At 40.4% G+C, this 20,219-nt stretch overlaps 1 protein-coding gene across 1 annotated transcript in view; it reads left to right on the top strand.

The window, feature by feature from the left end:
- The first annotated feature begins 395 nt into the window (after nucleotides 1-395).
- Nucleotides 396-20,219, top strand: part of LOC119427680 (fibroblast growth factor receptor-like 1) — a 34,371-nt gene continuing 14,547 nt past the window's right edge. Inside the window, exons 1-2 of the mRNA XM_037695316.1 lie at nucleotides 396-665; nucleotides 945-1,031. Coding sequence (XP_037551244.1) covers nucleotides 947-1,031 — 85 coding nt within the window. The 5' untranslated portion in view covers nucleotides 396-665; nucleotides 945-946. The remainder of the gene's footprint in view (nucleotides 666-944; nucleotides 1,032-20,219) is intronic.

Here is a 20,219-nt window from a genome sequence, read left to right as displayed (position 1 = left end):
GAGTTTTCTTCTTCTTTTAACATAATTAATGTTTGTAAATTATGCTATATTACGTTAACGTTAGAAATGTATTGCATCGTAGAGTTTATAAATAAAAAGTAGCTTCAGAGTTTACTAATAATAGTTCGTAATGCCCATTTAGTGCATGAATTATCACCTAAATGTTACTTTTAGACGGACAAACTGGGTTTAATCAGTTGTAGCGCGTGATTAAATTTGTCAGCCTACATCTGTGTTATCAGTTTCCTCGAACATTAGTGTGGCAGCTGTGAGAGAGAGGATAAAAGCGGTTCGAGTGTGATAAAGAGTTAATGGCGACCGGCGGCCTCTGCTGGCTGTGATTGGCCCGCAGCTGCAGCTCTGGGACGGTCAACAAGTCTCCGCCGTGTGCCCGCTAACAGAGTCACTGGGACGAGGAGAAGTGAGTACTCGGCCCGGAGCTCCCCGTGACTTACTCAGGACATTCATATCGTGGACCTTGTCCTTCTCATTCGGACGTGTCCGGTTTTTATTTTCTGTCAGAGGCTGGAAATGCGCTGAAAGTTTTAGAGGTCGGTGGGAAGTGGACCGCTGTCACTTTGACCAGATTCATGGACTCAACCCGGACTTTAGTGGAAAAGCATTTCTGTCAACAAGGCTGACTTAATAATTCACTCACTATCAAGGTATGTTGTCCTCCAAGTGTTATTACATCCTAATATCCTTCACGACTTTCTTATTTGGACTAAAAATAAAAAACCTTCATTACATTACTGAACTGTTGAGCCTTATTTGGTTAAAAAAAGAGTAATTAAATAAAAATAAAAAACGTTTAAATAGACATGTCTATCACTTATAAACAGCAAAGGCATTTTATACGAACAAACTCGACTTATTTCAGTTTATCAGTGATAATTTTCTTGGTTAAATCTTGTGTGAATAAAACTGAAACCCATGTCTTTCAGATATGAATTTGCCTTTGGACAGTATGAGCATCCTGAAGATTTTGCTGTTTCTCTCTGAGGCTGTTTTACTGACTGACTGCGTAAGAGGTGAGATGTGCTGTAAATGTCTTTAACATGGAGGGAAACATCAGAGCTCATTAATAACCAGGCTGACTGGCCAGTTTCCTGTGAGCACTGAGAAACTCTCAGTTGTGTCGTCTCACGGAACAGGGACGGAAAAGCCTAAACTTGAAACAACAACCAAAAAAATAATGATAAATCTAAGCAGAGCTTAAAATCAACATGGGGTAAAGGAAGGAGAGAGGGCAAGCCAACCCTGTCCCGCTGGAGTGTCTTTTCCGTCACTGCTGTGTGTGAGTGTGCACATTCACTGCAGCTAAAGCAAACAAACATCATCCATCAGCGTCCCGGGGTGAAAGAACACAAGTCAGAGTCCAGCTCTCCTGTGGCTGGCAAAGAGACTGCCTCACATCAGCCCCCTCAGTCTCACCAGAGTTCACTGCACAGGTTATTGAGTCAGTGTCAATAATTTGTCTTATAAGGACAACTTGGAGTGAACTTAAGAGCTCGTTTCTATGATTTCATCCACCTTGTTGACGCAATCCACTGACGTGATTCGATGTCGGCGGCAAAAGTCGAAGCGGCCTAATGAGAGAAATCTGAAAACCAGGTGGAAAACTCTGCAGAACAGTTTAGCTCTCTTTATTCTCCTGCTTAAAGTGGAGGTGAATCGAGTTACTGTCTGCTAGGTGCAGTACCTGCATGTGATTATTATGGTTCAAGGTGGACTGGGCATAAATGGGGGGTTGGCAGTGGTTTAGAGGGGGAGATTAGATCTGTGGGGTTTGCAGACAATACCTCATTCACAGCGTGGCAGCCGTGCCTTCACGGCACGACTAAATCAAAAGTAAACAAGACGGGGAGGCTAAATCAGATTAGACAGGCAATTTTATATGTTTGGAGATGAACATATGTCAGAGCAGGAGAGATCCAGACGGCAATGAGATGGTGGCGAGTGCTGTTGTAGTGGGTCCAAACTGACTCAGTGAACAGGAAGAATTTATTATAGCCCGTTTTTCATAGTTTCTCTCCAAGTGGTTGCAGATGCTCAAACAGATGCACACGGCGCGTGCATGTGGTTTGCAGACGGTCGGTGATAAAGAGTTGATGCTTGACAATCTACGAGTTGTAAATATTTCACAGTTCTCCCAGCAGACGCAGAAATACAGTGGGCTCTGTGTTACAGTCCAAAGACAACAGCTTGACTCCGACGCGCGGTGAAATACATTCGGGAGGTTCCGACTCGTGCTTTTATTGTGACGCCAAGGCCAGTGAAGCTGTAAAACCATCCCTGTAAAGTTTAACAGTGTGCGCTGACATCTTTGACTAAGGTAAATGAAATTATAAAGGACATCTTGTCTTTGTCTCGTGTGAAACAGTAAAAGCACACAAGTGTTACTGCTGTTATCTAAACGTTTTAAACTTGGCACCCGAAACGGCAGTAAGATTTTAGGCCTGTTGCTGTCATTCATGAGGGGGATATCTGACCCAGGACCCCCTGCCCCAAACACACCGACACACACACGCACTCACTCAAGGGGCCCTCTCTCTCACTTTACCGCTACAACTTTGGTATTGGCCAGGCCCTCCTAGAGCTTCCACACTTCCTCCATTCCTGCCTCTTCCATCCTCCCCCTTCTGCTCCTTCCCCAGCAGCTGGAGAAGGTGCTCAGTGATGTGTCCCAGCAGAACCTCTAATCTGGTGACAGTCTCAGGGACCACTGGGCTCCACAAAGAATGCAGTCGCCTGGACATATGGCGTTACCAGGACGAGCGAACAATGAACACGTAGCATACAGCACGCACAGCATTCTTTGGAAAGCTGTAAACTCTTGTGGAAAGTGTGTTTTATAGTGGCGTTACATCATGTAACAAGAAAGTACCATGAGATAAAAATTGTGCCAAAAGCTGTTAAAATAACAAGGCTGTTGGCTCCCTCACAGTTTTCCATTTCCTTCAACCGTAGTGATGCTAGCTTCTCAGCAACAAAATGCCCAAAGACGTGTTTTTTACATTGTTCCTGAGTGGTAAGTGGGTTTAATAGTGGAGTTCTGGCTTGTGGCCCGAGCTGTAAGGCAAAAAAGGCACTAAAATAATGGTTTTCTTAGATTTTAGATAAAGTTCCTCTCATTTCTTATCTACACATCCATGAAATATTCTATCCATATCTTGCATCCAGTCTTGTCTGCCACACATCTCAATCTTTTCTCCCGATTTTCTTTGCATTTCCTCCCATTTACTACCACTGTAAAGTCAAAGGAAGTGAGTTAAGTTAATGCGCTGTCGTTAAAAAGAGGCATGACTGACCTTTACTCCCACCCACCCTCTCTCAGCTCCATATTTACAGAGCTTTAGTCCATTTGTGGAGAACAATGGCTGAATTATTGTGTGTGGTGGTCCCTTCAGGTTGGACAGAGCAGCAGTAATTAATCTTAAACAACTCCTGATCCTTGAAGACTGCTCTTATTTGCCAGCTATTAGTTCTCACTGCGGACTCGCTTTACAAAGGAAAGCGTGAGAAGAAGCTTACGAGAGAAAAGCAGCTCTGCTTTCGTGCAGCCGAATATATGCATGTTTTATTAGGGAGGCTGAAATTACCCTGAGAAAAGTCATGATAATGAGACGTCCAAAGCGTTTAGGGCAATAAGAAACCTCAGGGAGTTCTCGCACCCTCCACTCTAGGTGAAACTATTCCTTTTTGTATCGCGGAAATAAAGTTACCACAACTGCTGCAATCCACATTTCCCATCTTTCAGCGCACACTGCCAACCCTGTCAGTTCAGGAGGAAACATTTGGAGAGGAATGTGTCAGACTTCACCCCTCAGAGGGGTAAAGAAAGGAAAGGGCTGTAGCTGTGATAAGTAGTCATAATGGAGGTCAGTCGGTGTTTACTTTAGCTGGGTCATAAAGTCCCTGAAAGCTGCGCTGTCCTCACTGACTGACTTTAACAGGCTCTCCAATTAACATTCACGTGGAATTTCAACTTTGGTTTCTGTATTTATCACTTTCAGCTGTATGCTAATGTTCCAATGAAAAGATTTTCTTAAAGGAATTCCCATGTCTGTGTATGGGTGTGCATGTGTGTGCGTCTTTGTTGCAGTGCTCATTAGTTTGTTTGGGCAGTTGGCTCTGGGTGTGTTTCCAGACCACACACACTCTTCCTGCCGGCTGAATGGATTCGCGTTCCGTTAAATAAAAGTCCTTTTTGCCTCCTGTTAACCTTCAGCCGTGGAGCTGCTCACAAAGTGCTCACAGAGGCGTCAGGGCCGCCACCATTCAAATGATAATCGACTTTATGCCTTTCTCAAGCCTGACTAGCACCATTTACCAGACGTATGAATACCAGATTTTTGTTAATTGACAGCTGCTTGGTGCTAAATAGCGTCTGATGAGACTGGACCCTGCTGCTGTGTTTACACCCTGGGGCAAAGTCTAAAGGAGGTTGGGGTAGGGGGGTGAAGGTGGTGTCCGCCTTGTTGGAACCTTACAAGTGACCTTACAATAACATGTTAGCCCCACAGTGGGATGTGTTTGTCTTGCACAACCTGTCTTTCTAAACCTCCGTTTTGCTCCTGTCCAGCTCTGTTTTCTCTTTTCTGTTGGGGAGCCAAGTGGTGGAGGATCTCCCCACCCCCTCATCTGACAGCTGTTCAATCAGTCACCGTAGTAAGGAAAAATTACGAGATTCCATATGTTCTGTATCGTTCCTTAGAGGGAACATTTTTAGGGATCAGATCGCAAGTTTGTGCGTACCCGTGCACGAGGGTGCAGAGATGTAAACTTGTTTTGGCTTTTACCTCACGTCTCTGATGTGCCTACTCGCTCTTTGTATCATAAGCTTGATCTTTGCAGAAAGATGTGAAAAAAAAATTACCTTAAAATGATCTTAAAATACAGAAATGGTTATAACTCATCTAAAGTTACAGATGGGTTAAATTTGGTGTTAATAGCTGAGAATTATTCTCAATTCGCAGTCCAAGTGCTAACTGATCGCACGAGAGCTGTTTATTAAACTTTGACATCAACTATTAGAGTCAATTAAGTCTTTCTGTTAGCAAAATATGTCATGCTCTGGCATGAAAGCAGGAGGGTGCCATTTCTTCAGAACACTAAGCGTTTTATTACTAATGTTTTGAGTTTATATTGACACTAAAAATATACAAACTAGGAAAGTAACACCTTAGGGACTCGTATGGTGACCCTCAGTTAGGTTTGAACTGATACGTTTTGGACCCACCAGATGTTATTGTGATGTTTGTGAATAAAAAGCTCACGATTGAAGCTTCAGATTGTTTCCTGCCCTACCTTTCTGGCTAGGCTGTACTTGCCAAAGCCTGCTGGAATCATGCTGTGTTGAAGGCTGTTTTATCAGAATGTCATATCAGGCGGTCTGGATGCCCTCGTTTTCACATCAGTCCAGGATAAGATTTCTGTTTTTCCGTGCGTCGTCCGTCATCCGTGCTCGTTGTTTTCCTTCTGTTTCGGATTCAGACAGGCATGGAGCGTTACCAGACTTTGGCGCCTCGCTTTCAGAGGATTATGAAGGTTTTCACTCTTTTTGTTTTTCCTTTCTACCTTTTCTTCAGAGCCTTAAGAAAACCCCTTGCGCACACACGCACTAAGCAGACTCGCACCCCAACCAACCCTCCCGTTTTGCAGTTAAAAGGCTGATTGTAAGTTATAGTGGTGGCAACAGTGATGGCTGGCTGGGCTTGAAGAAAGCCAAGCCAAGAAATAACGAGCTCTGAATAAGGCTTCTGCTTCCTTTAACACCCCCGACCCATCAACAACCTCCTTACAGTTCCATTGGATCCCCCGTATTTTCAGTTCACCTCCAACAAGTTTCCGTGAGACCCCCACAATGCTTTGTGGCTTCTTTGCTTCCATTTTGTTTTTCATTAAGGATTCGTTTTAGTGACTTTGAAAAGTCTTTTATTGTTCTCATTGACTAAGGGTTATAAATTTGTTGCACACATACAGGCCGTTGTGGTGGAATATGCTCAAAGCCATTTCCAGTATTGGAGAGAGAGGCTGAAAGCCCCTAATTTTCCTTAATATTTTTTTTCTGTAAGCACACATTGCTGCTGCAATAAATGGAAAAATATGTCTCATCTTTGACATGAGGAGTGGGATGGGAGGAAAAATAATTTCAGGACCAAAGAGAATGACCTGTTGTATTTTATCTCAGGGCTACTGCTTTCCCAGACTGGAATCCTGCACCGTGCACTGAAACTGATTTGATTTCCTCATGCACTGGGACTGAGCTTTAGACAATTTGGAGTTTGGATCAGTCTCCATGTGCAATTTGACTTTAAGGCTTGGAAGATGACTACACTACTCTATTCATACAATTGTTTGTATCTTGATTGACCTTTTGCTCAGTTTAAAAATGAGCTTGTATGTTTTTTTTTTGCTTGGCTGTTAGTCAGACGATAGCTGTAAAGAGGAATTCCCGCTCGTTTTATCACTTTTTCTCTGCATCAGGAAAAGGCATAATTGAGTTATGTATATTTTGGACTCTGCTTTCACATGATCAATAAAATACTGAATATATATACAGTGTATGTGTACATTTGCAAAATATGATGTAGCAGGAAAGCAAAGCAACTGTAAAAATTAGGGATGCACGATATTGGAATTTTGGACGATGTCGGATATGCTTAAACTTATTTGGCCGATAACCGATACCAATATCGATATTTTTCCCTAAACCTACTTTCAGAGACAACATAGCTTTCTCTGCTGTGAAATTAAAATACTACATTATTCTGCATGGTCTTTGTCAATTTTGCCTGCTACCAAATGCATATGCCAAAAAAGGGGGCTGAAAATGATGTAACACGTCAACTTGGATTGTTTAATGTCACATTTATTCATGACATTTACTCTCTCTAACACAATGACAACACTGGAACAGTGCAAATTTGTAAATTTTCACAAATCTAAACTCAACTGCGATCGTGATGTCATCACGTTGTGCTGGCGCTGCAGGCGTCCTTGTCATTGGGTTGTCATACAAAAACAGCGTCTTTTATATCGGGGGTTATTTTGATGGAATGGCCGATATTTAACTTTATCGCTACTATCGGTAGATACGATACCATGCCGATAATATCGTGCATCCCTAGTAAAAAATGATACGTTCGCAACTTCATGATTTATGAAATTTGTATTGAATTTTGCTGCAGTTTTACCCACATTTATGCAAATATTTAAATACTTTAGTAGTCCTTTAGGTTTTCTTTCGTGACTCTTCTTCATCAGTGCAATAAATCAAATCACATTTCGGAGTCTAAATGTGTGACTTATATAATCAAACACTCTAAAACTAACTCTTATTGCTGTGCACTTTGATTGGGCAGTTCAAAAGTCCTGAACAGCCACCTAAATATCGACTAAGATGTGTATGATGAGCTTCGTATGGGTGTGTAGGTGAACCATTTTGCAGGTTACTTATGTAAAACAAACAATAGCAAAACCCACTGCATTTGATTTTATTGGTGTTTTAGGTACTGACCAACAGAATAATGTTTTGGCAGCTGATAGTCAGAAACCTAGTAGTGGAACATAAGTCGCTCCAGGAGCACTTCTGTTTGGGCCATCATCCGGTCACTGATAAAAGGACTGTACGGCTCTGTGAGCTCAGTTGTTTAACAAAGAGACAGACTGGCAGACGGAGATGGATAGAGGGCCCTGACCTTTGCACAGCGCAGCAGTGAGGTGGACTGGGAAAGCACTGAACAAATTGTCACTGTGAAAGGGCGAGTACCACGTCGTAATGACAGGCTCAACAGCTCCATGATGACAGATTGATTTCAGACAATATTCCTGGATTGTTAAGAGGCCCCATTGCTGTCAGTAAGAGCTTTGCCAGTTCCTCCACCCCCTTTCCACTGTCTCGCCTTGCCTTTCCACCCCCTTTCTGCTCTCTCTGTCTCGTCTCTGTCTCACTGGCCTTTCTATTTTCCTCACTCTCTTTTTTGCTTCACCTCGTTCTCCCGCCTGCCTCCTTGTTTCATTCTGCCCTAACACTCCTCCTGCTGCATCCAAGTCTCATTGGTCTCCCCTGAAAGGACCTTGTTGACAAAGTTGCTGGTGTAAAACACTTTCTAGTACCACAGAGATGGTCTAATTGTCCTGACAGTACACTGGTTTGTTTAAGGTTCCTGGGGATGCCGTGCTCAGCCATAATCATCATCATTGTCACGTAGATGGGACCACACAAAGGCACGCTCTTAAGATGAGCTAGTGACAGCATGTCTGGCTCAGAATTTCTTTGTTTACAGCTTCCGTCATTCAGTTACTGTCTACTCTGAGCCAGATGCAGGTTGGACACTTTTTTTCTGACTGTGGAATGTAACAGCGTTGATAAAGGGAGGAGGAGAGAGGGGAGGGGGGCAGGATGTACCTGTTGACAGATAAAGACTGTGAAGCAAAACATTTAACGCTGACAGCACATCCTCCATTGACGTGCATATTTCTTTTTATTCATGAAAAATTCACCCTAAAAACATTTTGCATGACATTTTTATATTCCCTCCAAGTTCAGTGATGGTTATTTACCATTTACCTTCAATCAAACTGATTCACATCTTCATACTTATCTGAAAGAATGCAAAATTTGAGAAAGTGCATTGATTCTTATGTCTCAATCCTAGTTGAGCCCTGACCTCATCACATGACTTTACCTCACTACAAATTTACAAAATGCCTCTTTAGTAGATTGTTATGTAAAGATGTAGGGATGCACATGTTTTTGCATAGTCTAACAATCATGTTATAATCTTGTATGCTGATGGAGAACCATAATAAGGTTAATAAACATGTCAGTCTCCAGTTTTTCACATCTGTTTGTGTGAAGCAAAATAAAAGCCCTGCTGCTCACAGCACCTAAATGTGTCCTGTTCAAGTGCTCAAGTGGTCGGCCGGCCTCCAAACATCTACGGCCTGTAAGCAACAGGTGCTCATTCATGCCCTGCTTTGTACTAGAGACAGAAGGGTAGGTTTGTGAGTGTGTCATGCAGCTCAGCCCTGGCCAGGGAGTGGGTGTGAGATTGTTGGGATTCCTGGTTTCTGCCGCCTGGGCCCTTTAATCCCTCTTCACTCCCCGAAGCTGAAGCCCTCCTCCTCCCTGTAGGAGCTGCGTGTTATAGGAGGCCTCTCTGCCATCTTAACCTGCTTCTCTCATCTTGGCCCGATTTTGTACCTCACCCCTCCGCAGCCGTCTCGCTCCGATTGGCCTTTGTCTTTTTCTTCACAGGCTTCCTCCCACTGCCTTTATCCTGATAAGTGGTCCTATAAGCGCACACTCAGTCCCCGTGTGTGCACCAGGCCTTTGCTTAATGGAGTGAGATAAAGCGCCTGGAGTGCCACTCGCTGTGCGCTCTTTATGACAGGGCAAGTGTATTACTGACTCACATTTGAATAAAACACACTGCTATAGAAACATGTCATATTTGGCTGCTATTACTTTGATCATAAAAGTTTGGGGTTAATTGCTACATTGACACGATTTGAAGAGTTTATATTTGTTTAAATTTTAAGTAAGAAAACAAAGGATTGTGAAAGTTTGCACAACATCTCTTCTCTCTTTTATGTTTATTACATTAATCCTTTGACGTGTTTATCGCCTTCTGGTGTGATATAAGTTGAAATTGACTTGATACGTTTTAGCTTCTCTCCATTGGCTCCTTGTCAAGTCCAGAATTGAATTCAAAATCTTCTGACCTACAAAGCTCTCAACAACCTAGCTCCAGCTTGTATTTGAGAACTTATTGTTCCATATTTTCCTAACAGGGTACTTCGCTCTCAGACTGCAGGCTATCTCGCAGTTCCTAGAGTTTCTAAAAGCACAATGGGAGGAAGATCTTCCAGTTATCAGGCTCCTCTCTTGTGGAACCAACTTCCAGTTTCTGACTGTGAGGCTGACACATTGTCCAGTTTTAAGACTGGGCTTAAAACTTTCCTTTTTGATAAATCCTACAGTTAGGGTTGGCTTGTCATGCTGTCTTAAGCTTAGACTACTGGAGGACAAATTTACCTTATTTCCTTAAATGAATTATTAAAATTGAATAGTTTTCATTTGATACTACTTCTATCTTATCGTTCTGATTCTTGACCTGCCATTGTGTATCTGTTTCTCTCAAACCCAGTTGAAGCAGATGGCCGCTTGTCCTGAGTCTGGTTCTGCTAAAGGTTTCTTCCTCATGAGGGAGTTTTTCCTTTCCACTGTCGCCTTCATGATGAGACTTTTGTGATGGAGTTAAATTCAAAGCAGTCGGCTCCTCAGATAAATAGTTTTAAATTATTGTTTTTATATATGAATGTGTTCAGTGCCGAGATGATTTCTGTTGTGACTTGGCGCTATATAAATAAACTGAACTGAACTGAATTTAAAATGTTGGCAAATTTCATGAATATTATGTCTATCCTGTGTGTTTATCAAGTTCAAACCTAACCCGTTTTGGAGAAAATATCAATTTAGAGAAACTGATTAATCAAATTATTTAAAAGCAAACTTTTAATGAAGTTCTCAGTCAAGGATGAAAGGTAGCTATGCCACACTTTTATTTTGGCAGGCCATTTTTCACCAATGCAATTTATGTAAAGATATAAACAAACTCAACCCTGAAATGATTACAGTGTGTCCTGCAATGCAGATATTGATAAGCATGTTCCTCTTGCTTCAGATTAGAGGTTCAATGTCAAGATGACCAGACTGTTTGACGCTACAGCAAGAAATTCACTTTTCCCAGAAAGAAAGCTGCTTCTGTCCTCGATCTATCTGACCCCTTCACAACCTTCACACCAGAATGAGAATGACCGTACTCCTCAGTCATGGGTGTTCGAAATGATTTAGGAATAAAATAAATCAGTCAAAGCTTCAATAACCAGTTGGGTCAACTTTGAAGTCACGTACAGTTAAATGTAATTACCGAGGCACGCTCCCGAAGATTTAAGTAAGTTTGCAAATGACACAATAAACAGAGCAAAGTAAAGTGGTCATTAGAAAAATTAAGTCCTGAGCAATTGACAGCTTTCAAAGCAGAAATATTGAGCCCAGTTCCAGAATAGCCTCATAAAATCAACCAGTTTGTTCATCTTTACAGCACCGTATTAGGTAAACAAGCTCTACAGGGAAATATCTTTTTTGACTTGACAGTAAATAGTTTGACAGCTGAAAAGAAAAACACCCATTGGATTTGTCTGATGATCTAAAATTATGCTTTTTTTTGTTCTTTTTAAAGAACAAGTTTAATGGTTTCCTAAGACAGATTTGTGTTGCTTTATGTGGCTGATAACAAGTCATAAAACTACATGACATTAATAATAATTCATTGTGAACTTTTTTTTTAAATATCCCTGACTATAAACTGGAAAATCAGACTGTTCCACCTTAACAAAATATTACTATACACTTAAAGACCTTTCACCTTTTTATCAGGACCCAATCCTTTTCCACACTTCTACAAGTTTATCAAAGAAAAGTCCTTGTAAAATTAGTTTAACATGATGTCAAACAGACCTTTTACTTTGAGATGTCTTTCTCTTTTGATAAGTTTAATTAAGAAACATTGTTAACAGGACAGACACATTTCTTAAAGCCAGTATCTCAATATGCTGTCACTGTTGGCATTCCCAAGGGAGTCTCCAAAGTGTCTCAAAACATTGGCAGAGGCTTTCAATTGCCTTGCACCAAATTTCCACTCAAAATAGCAACAGACTTGTCGTTAAACTTGTCTGAGAAGCACTGGAGCTGTGTTGTGACATTTGCATGGGAGCTCTCCTCTGACAGAAATTGTCAAAGACAAGTGTCCAGGTTTAAAAACCACACAGAGGATCAATAATAATTATTGAAAAACTGATTTTAATCTGCCTGTCTTTATTTCAAAAGTGCACTCTTAAGAGATTAAATCCTTAATGTGGGTGCACCTGTCAAGTTGGGTTCAAAGCAAGTTGAGACGTGTACGATGTGTGTGGAGGTTGGCAAACAAATCATGTGCATGACCTAGAATAGAAGTTTTGCAAGCCGTGCATACAAATGTGCACCCTGATTTTTTAAAACTGGCCTCTACAGACCCAACCATATAGCTCACTGGTCTCTTGGTTGCAAACACACAAAAAATAGATGAGACTGCAACAAAATATTTGCTTATTTTTATATTTTTATTTTACATTTTGATGTGTTGCTACATCTAGATGTAAGAAAGGTTCCTTTTGAAAATTGGGTTGCCACATCAAAATCCAAGATGGCTTCCATCATATTTGTAAACATGTTAATATTGTGAAGATTAATCGAATGGTGGGCTCCACCATTGCACCTGGTCGTGGATAAAAGTGCTCCCTCCACTTGCCAAGATTTGTTACTCTGAGCCACTTTGGATAAGCAAAAACAAAACAAACAAACAAAACAAAAAAAACAAACAGAAATTGGATTTCCTGCAAAAATGCGGTGTGAATGCTTATTGCTGAAGAACTTGCTGAAAACATGCTGAAATTTTGCTGAAATTGAAGAACAAGCCCAAGTTAGCAAAATAAAGCAGAAAGAACACATATTTGCTGAATTAGGTTTAAATAGGAAGAAATGAGCCCAAAAATAGGAAATTAACTAAAAAGCTGAAATTAGCAAAACATAGCTGACAAGTAGCTGAAGTGGCAAAAAAAAAAAGCTTAAACTACTAGAAGGAAGTGAAAGGAGCTGCAATGAGCTAAAAAAAGTGGAGTTAGCTGAAAAAGCTAAATTTAGCACAAAAACATCTAAATAGTAGCTGCAATTGTAGAAAAACCTGCAACTAATAGAAATAAGATGAAAGGAGCATAACAAGCTGAAATTATTAGAAATAAGTTAATTATGCTGAAAGCAGCAGACATTACCACAAAAACTAGAATTTATCCGAAAACACCTGAAATTAGCTAGGAAACGCTAAAACGTTAGCTGAAAGGTAAAATAAGCTTAAACTAGCAGAAGGAAGTGGAGAGAGCACATTTTTGCTGAATTAGGCTTAAAAAAAGTTTAAATGAGTGCAAAAAATGTGGAATTAGCTGGAAAAAAAAACTAAAATTAACATAAAACAGCTAAATAGTAGCTGAAATAGCAAGAAATTATTAAACTTGCAGAAATCAGCTGAAAGGAGCATAACAAGCTGAAATTAGCAAAAAGAAGTTAGAAGAAACACAAAAATTTTATAGTTAGCAGAAAGAATCTGAAAGGAGTACAAAACAGCTGAATAAACAGCTGAATTAGCCAAAAGTAGCTGGAAAAAAGTTTAACTTGGCACAAGGAAGCTGAAAGTAGCTGAACAAAATGTGAAAGGAGCAGTAAAAGGTTGAAAACAGATCTAAAGATTTGAAGGATGTAAAATGAGCTCAATTAATTTTTATGAGAAAAAAGTAGTAGAAAAGGCTAAATATTTCAAAAAGCTAAAGTTGCACCAATACCAAAAGTCGTAACAGGGTTGTCCTGAAAGAGCTGAACGTTTTGATAAATGAATTTATAGCACAAAAGTTGTGGCACGAGAGCGATGCCAAAAATCGTAGGGAAGAAAAATGGATCACGGTAGTGTGAATGCTTCACAAGCGTTCACGCAGCTCCCTCTATTCTTCAATGTAACTCCTTTCTACTTGAACGTCTTGTACCAAAAACTTTAAGGTTTACTTGCATTCCCTGTTCAATTCCAGTCCAGAAAAACACTCATTTTGAAAACTACAAACAATTACTATTCAAATCCTTGAGCGACGGGCAGCTTTGGCATACCGCTTGTTTAATTTTGAGTCTCCAAGTAGTCTCCAACAGTCCTAGCCCAGTGAGGTTCTGACTTTATAACGCCAGCAGAAGTAGATATTTCATCGTAGAAGTGAACCCCCTCTGTTTAAACCTTGGACAAATACAGAAACAGTTCAGTATACTGATGAATATTGTTTGATTTATTTTAGCCGGAGCCTGGGTCTTAATGTTTCTGTAGCTGAAGTCAGAAGACACTACTGAGGAGTGTTCAAGCACACGCTCACATGCATAATCTTTTCTCCTGCTGAGGCAGCTGGGGCCAGGAGAAAGCAGTCAAGCTTAATGAAATATAGCAGCTTAAAGTTCAAAGCCGCCCCAGTAGGGCCTGTTAAGGGTTGGCCGCGTGATGGAGATGTTTCCAGAAGCTTTATGACGCCGGAGTTATTTCTCTCCTGTTTCTTTTCCTGCTCTTTTGATGAGGAGTCAGTAGGAGTCCATCACGAGCAGATGCAGATTTTACTTCAAACTGGCGGTGAAGTTATTCCAGTGATTCTTCTTCAATCAGATAGATGTGACTGGATCAGCTTATTCCTTTTTATTTTTATTCCACCCCCTCATGTCACCTAATAGCTCCCCCTGTATCATTCCCTCCACTAAAGCAGTCACTATTCAGCCCACATCTGATGGTGCCACAGAAAGCGCCATTGTCCCGACTGGTTTTACCCCAGTCTTATCTATTGATTGGAAAACCGAGAGGGGAGAATAACAGGTATTGATTACCACACAGGGTGAAAGTTGCAGGGCAGGATGTCTGGAGGGGTAAGAAAAGAGTGCATTCTTCACCCTCTGCTGCCTCGCTGCTGTCAGAACAGCTTCTCCTGCCACTATCCCATTCCCTTTCACCCCCATCACTGCTCCCCCCATAACTCCCTCATCTCGCCTCCTTTCTTGAATTGCCAACTGGCTTTCTCTCCATGCTCTCGCTGTTTTATGCTGATTTTTATCTCTGCTTGTGAAATGTATAGCCGAACGAAACAGCAGAACAGAAGCTCTGGCATTTCACTCACTCCCCAAGCTGCTGTGTCTAAGTCACCTTTCACTTTCACCCCCGTCTCAAGAGAAGTCGTCATTCTGGGGTTCGGTTTCTAGCGTTCATGTATTTTTGGTGCCTCTTTTCCCTTCTTTCTCATTCTGCTTGAACCCTATTTATGTTTTTTTTTTCTGTTGTACTCTTGGAATTTTTAGAAATGCGTTACAGATTAAAGGCTGAGCATTCCTTGACGTAATGCAAATCATCCGCCACCTTTCGTGCCAGAATTTTATAAAGAGAAGTGTTCTAGTCATTTTAGTCAAACCTTGCAAATATTATGCTACAATCTCATTATTGTGAGATATCTTGAGATCTGTTAGCTTTCAGACTAAGTGTTGAGGATGACTCTAAGGTACTACCAGACCAAACATTAGCTCAGTGACTGTAAAATTGGGAGTATTATTCAATTAATTTTTTTCATTCATTCAACCTTTATTTAGACAGGTAAATCCCATTGAGCCTCGAGGACTCATTTACAAGAGAGACCTGATTTCAACAAAGAGTGATGACAACAATGGACAACAGCGATGACAATAGACAGTTATAAAAAGTCACAATTTATTATTATTTTTTTTAACAAATAGGATGGCAAAAAAAAAAAAAAGAAAAGTCACTAAAAACAGCTAGATTCTAAAGTGAATGTAGAAAACTAAAAACAGGAACATGTCTGCATTGGTCCCTGCCAGGAGTCCAACAGATTCTTAAAGCCACTTAGAGAGGTCAAGGCTGAGAGGTTCAAATCTTTTTGTAAGATATTCCAGGAAACAGGAGCGGAGTAGGAGAAGGCCCTTTTGCCTAGTCCAGTCCTCACTGAGGGACCATAATAAATAAGTAAATTCATAATAAATTCACTTCAGTTGAGAAATACTTTATTAATCTCAAAGGGAAATTAAATGTTGTAACTCATTATCCTCATTTCATCAAGAGATCTTATAGATACTGATAGCTGTAGGCAGGAAGGATCTCTTGTCAAGGTCCGTCCCACAGCAGATCAGAAGAAAATGGCCAGAGATGCCGTCCGCTCTGTCCACCCAGACTCGGCTGGCCTCTCATTTCAACCGGACTACTCGAATCCCAGGAAGAGCTCCTCCCTCCCTGAGCGATGGCCACTCCTCCCAGCAGCCTGCTGAGCTCCTCATCACTGTGGACAGCCAGCTGCAGGTGTCAGGGGATGATCCCGGTCCTTGCTGTCATGAGCCATGTTTCCTGCCAGTTCCAGGATCTCAGTGGTCAGGCACTTGAGCACAGCCTTCAAGGAGACGGGAATGCATCCATGGCGCCTCCTTTTTCAACTCCTTTGACATTGGAGGCTGTAGTTGAGGTATTATTTGAGTTTTGAGATGTTAATCAGCAGCTCTCGGTTGTAAACTTGTTGCTATGGTTACACATCATAACAAATGTCCAAAAGTAAAAAAAGTTTCAGTAAAATTCCTTCCAGCTGCACAACATCCAGTACCAGAGGAAACAGTCATACAAAAAAAGGTGATTTACGTCCAGACAAAGAGGAAGTAAAGTTTCCAAAAGCACAATCTCAGAATGAATGTAACAGAGCTACTCCAACAGGCAGCCACCCCAAGCGGCACAAATTATAGCCATTTTGGTGTTTTTATGGTTGTTTGATTATGACATTCGTCTTGGATGTGGTTGACACCAAACATTATCAAACTGTAGATGCACATCCTGTTGTTTCTTCCTGAAAGTTTCATTCAAGTCCGTCCACTGGTTAATGAAATGTTTTCTAACAGGCAGACAAATGAACCATCAGACATGGACAAAAAAGCATTATCTCCTTTGGCCTTTGGCGATATAATTTGCCCTTGGAAGCGTCGGCTCCATTAAACTCCTTCCTCTCATGTTGTGTTTGCACTTGTCCGGTCCGCTGAGCTAACACAGTGCTGCTGAGTAGGAGGAAGCTCTCTCCAGCTTTCCTCTATGACTTTTGACTTTTTTTTGGTAAATACTGCACATTAGACACATTCACTCACACCATGTTTATTTTAGTAATAAATCACTTTGGTTTGGCATTGTGCAAAAGCCTTTAAATGCATTAGAAGTTCTCACAGTTGGAAAAAAAAAGACGTTTGAATAACTATATCCTGCACTCGGCAATGTGCAGTGCACACTCTTTCCAGTTGTTCCCATTGTGCGTGGTTAACTTCCAGGTGTTCTCTATTTGAACGGCTGTCAGCAGCGCAGTCAGCTCTTTATTGAGATGTTTGCAGTGACTCGAAAGACCAAAGCTCTTTGTGCAGACCAGAAAACACATGCACACATTATTAGAACTCCACAGGTGTTTTTTAAAAGAGAAAATAAACAAGAGTGAGCCATGCCAGCACATCTGAACATCGTTCATCCTTTACACTCTTCAAAGATTTGACATTTTTCTAACATGTGTATCCCTCATATATACAACAGATCATTAACTCGCTCACAAGCTGCTATAAAAACGACTATATTCAGTCTAAATCACAAGAATGCCTCTTATTGAATGTAGCCCTTTCTCTTAAAATAATCCACACCAAATTGAGCAAAGAAAAACAGGGCTAATTCTGTGAGTCGCCAGGCCTCCTCCTCCTCTTCCTGCGCTATGAAAGCGTCCTTTCACACATGGAGCTCAGTTATAATAAGGAGTGAGTTACCAGCGGTGCAGTATGGGAAAACCCATATAGTCATGTGTATCATTCCTCCATTCACGTTCAACGAACAATCTGAGTGAACACTTAGAAACGCTCAGCAGTTTGTCATGAGTTGATCAGATTTCCATTTATTACAGCACCCAGTGGAGACTAAACAACTGAGCTTCAGTACCTCCAGTGTGGAGTCATATTAGTTTATTTACTAGTATAACAATTTCCGTTTTTCTTACACCACTGCAACGGGATTTGTTTTACAGAGACCCTCTTTCTGCTTTCAGCTTTCAAGTCCAGGGTTAAAAGAACCTGTCCTTGAGAGGCAGGAGGTGTAGGAGGAGATCAGTCCCTAGAAAGGATGGCCGTCATGCACACAGCACAAATACTCATTAAGTTATTCAGACGATGTCCTTGATTTCAGCACTTCTCGGTGCCTTGTTTTCTAGAAGGAAGTTCAAAAGCCTTTTAGGAGTGGAGATGGAGGGAGGGAATCATTTGTTGCACATTCCTCACGCTTGGAACTGCGGCCAAATTTTTTAGTTTATAAAGCCAAAACAGCTCAGGAGCTATGTGAGTCAGAAAGTTAAAAACAAACACATTTACAGAGAAGTAGCGGTGGACCTGTTAGTATTTTATTTAACTCTGAATTAAGAGTTTAACGTTAAGCTTTCTCGCTGATGCTTTGTAGCCAAGATCAGCACATTGTTCACATGCATCTCATATGGCTTTATGTGTGGATTAAACAAAAAAGAATTAAAACTAGAGAAAGTGCATTTCCTATGAAAATGCAGTGTGAATACTTATTGCTGAAGAACGTGCTGAAAAACAGCTGAAATTAGCTAAAAACATGCTAAAATGTAGCTCAAATGGAAGAACAAGCCTAAGTTAGCAGCAGAAAGAACACATATTTGCTGAATTAGGATTAAATAAGCAGAAATGAGCACAAAAATAGGAAATTACCATAAAAATAGCTGCATATAGCAAAAAAAATTGCTGAAAAGTAGCAGAAAAGGCTGAAAGAAGCTTAAACTACTAGAAGGAAGTGGAAGGAGCTGAAATTTTTTTTTTGAATTAGCTGAAAAAGCTAAATTATGTACAAAACAACTAAATAGTAGCTGAAATAGCAGAAAAAGCTGAAACTAGCAGGAAAAAAGCTGAAAGGAGCATAACAAGCTGACAAAAATAATTAGGACAAAAATGATTAGGCTGAAAGGAGCAAAAGTTGCTACAAAAAACTTGAATACAGTATATCTGAAAACAGCTGAAATTAGCTAAAAAACTAAAAAGTAGCTGAAAGGTAGAACAAGCTTAAAATAGCAGAAGAAAGCAGAAAGAACATTTGCTGAAATAAGCAGAAATGAGCAAAAAATGTGGAAATTATCTGAAAAAAGCTGAAATAAGCAAAAAAAAAAAAAAACCAGCTGAAAAGTAGCTATTAAAGCAAAAAAAGGCTTAAATTACCAGAAGGAAGTGGAGAGAGCACGTTTTTGCGGAAGGCTGAAAAAAGTTGAAATGAGTGCAAAAAAATGTGGAATTAGCTGAAAAAGCTCAAATTAGCAGAAAACAGCTCAATAGTAGCTGAAATAGCAGAAAAAGCTGAAACTTGTAGAAATAAGCTGAAAGGAGCAATTCAAACTGAAATTAGCAGAAAGAAATTAGACGGATCACAAAACATTAACTGAAAGTAGCTGAAAAAAGTTTAAATTTGCACAAGAAAGCTGAAAGAAGCTGAAGCAGAATATAATGTGAAAGGAGCAGAAAAAGGTTGTAAACAAATCTAAAGATCTGAAAGATGTAAAATGAGCTCGGTTCATTTTCTATGAGAAAAAAATGTGTCAGAAAAGGCTAAATATTTAAAAAAAGCTGAAGTTGCACCAATACCAAAAAGTCATAGCACCCTTCTCCTGAATGAGCTGAACATTCTGATATATGATTTGTTGAAACAGCACAAAAATTGTGGAACGAGAAAGATGCCAAAAAAAAAACCATACTGAAGAAATAATGTATAGTATAGTATAGTATAGTATAGTATATAGTATGAATGCTTCATAAACATTCACACCATTAAACTACTATTTCTTAAAAGATTGCCAGAGTTTTGCACTAAGGTCATCTCATGTTGAGAGTCATTCCCGTTTTAGACAAACCATGAAAATGACAATCTGCACAAACTCATGCACTATCACGAGATGCCACGGTCAGAATATGTGTTGTGTTGTGAAGGACTCTCAGCTGCTTCCAAACTTTAGCTTTAAATCTTGAAAGTTTACGGAGTTATAGCCATTTCTCTGTTGGCTAATGTTGATTAGCTGTGGTGGCCATGTTGAATTGACTTGACTCCATAAGGTAATCAGTTGTAGAACATTTACTTCCTGAAAGTTGTATTAAACTCCATCCAATGAGTTCATGAGATATTTTACTAACAGACAGACAGAGTTGACTCTGAGTTGTTAATGACAAAACAATGTAAACAAAGATCTTGTGCAGTCTGTTAGTGCTCAGATTGTGTTGCTTCAATTAGAAGCTCTCCAGCTGCAGACGATAATTGAAATGCATTGCTGCTTTCTGCTGCATGTTATTCAGCTTTTACACAAGAGAAGTATTGAAGATATCATCTAACTTGCAGCAAATAAATCTTTTTTTTTTTCCAAAATGTCAACCTTTGAAAAGGAATCAAAGAGCTGCTCCACTGGGAGGTTTCTGTGAGCTTAAACCAAACGTTAAATGCTCCACAAACAACGCTGCAAAAAATGTTTCAGTGCACCCTTAT

The sequence above is a fragment of the Nematolebias whitei genome, chromosome 21 (genome assembly GCF_014905685.2).
Source record: "Nematolebias whitei isolate Nwh7 chromosome 21, NemWhi1, whole genome shotgun sequence".
Classification (NCBI taxonomy): domain Eukaryota; kingdom Metazoa; phylum Chordata; class Actinopteri; order Cyprinodontiformes; family Rivulidae; genus Nematolebias; species Nematolebias whitei.
Note: the sequence above shows the minus strand (reverse complement) of the source record. Positions and strands in the feature narration are given on the sequence as shown.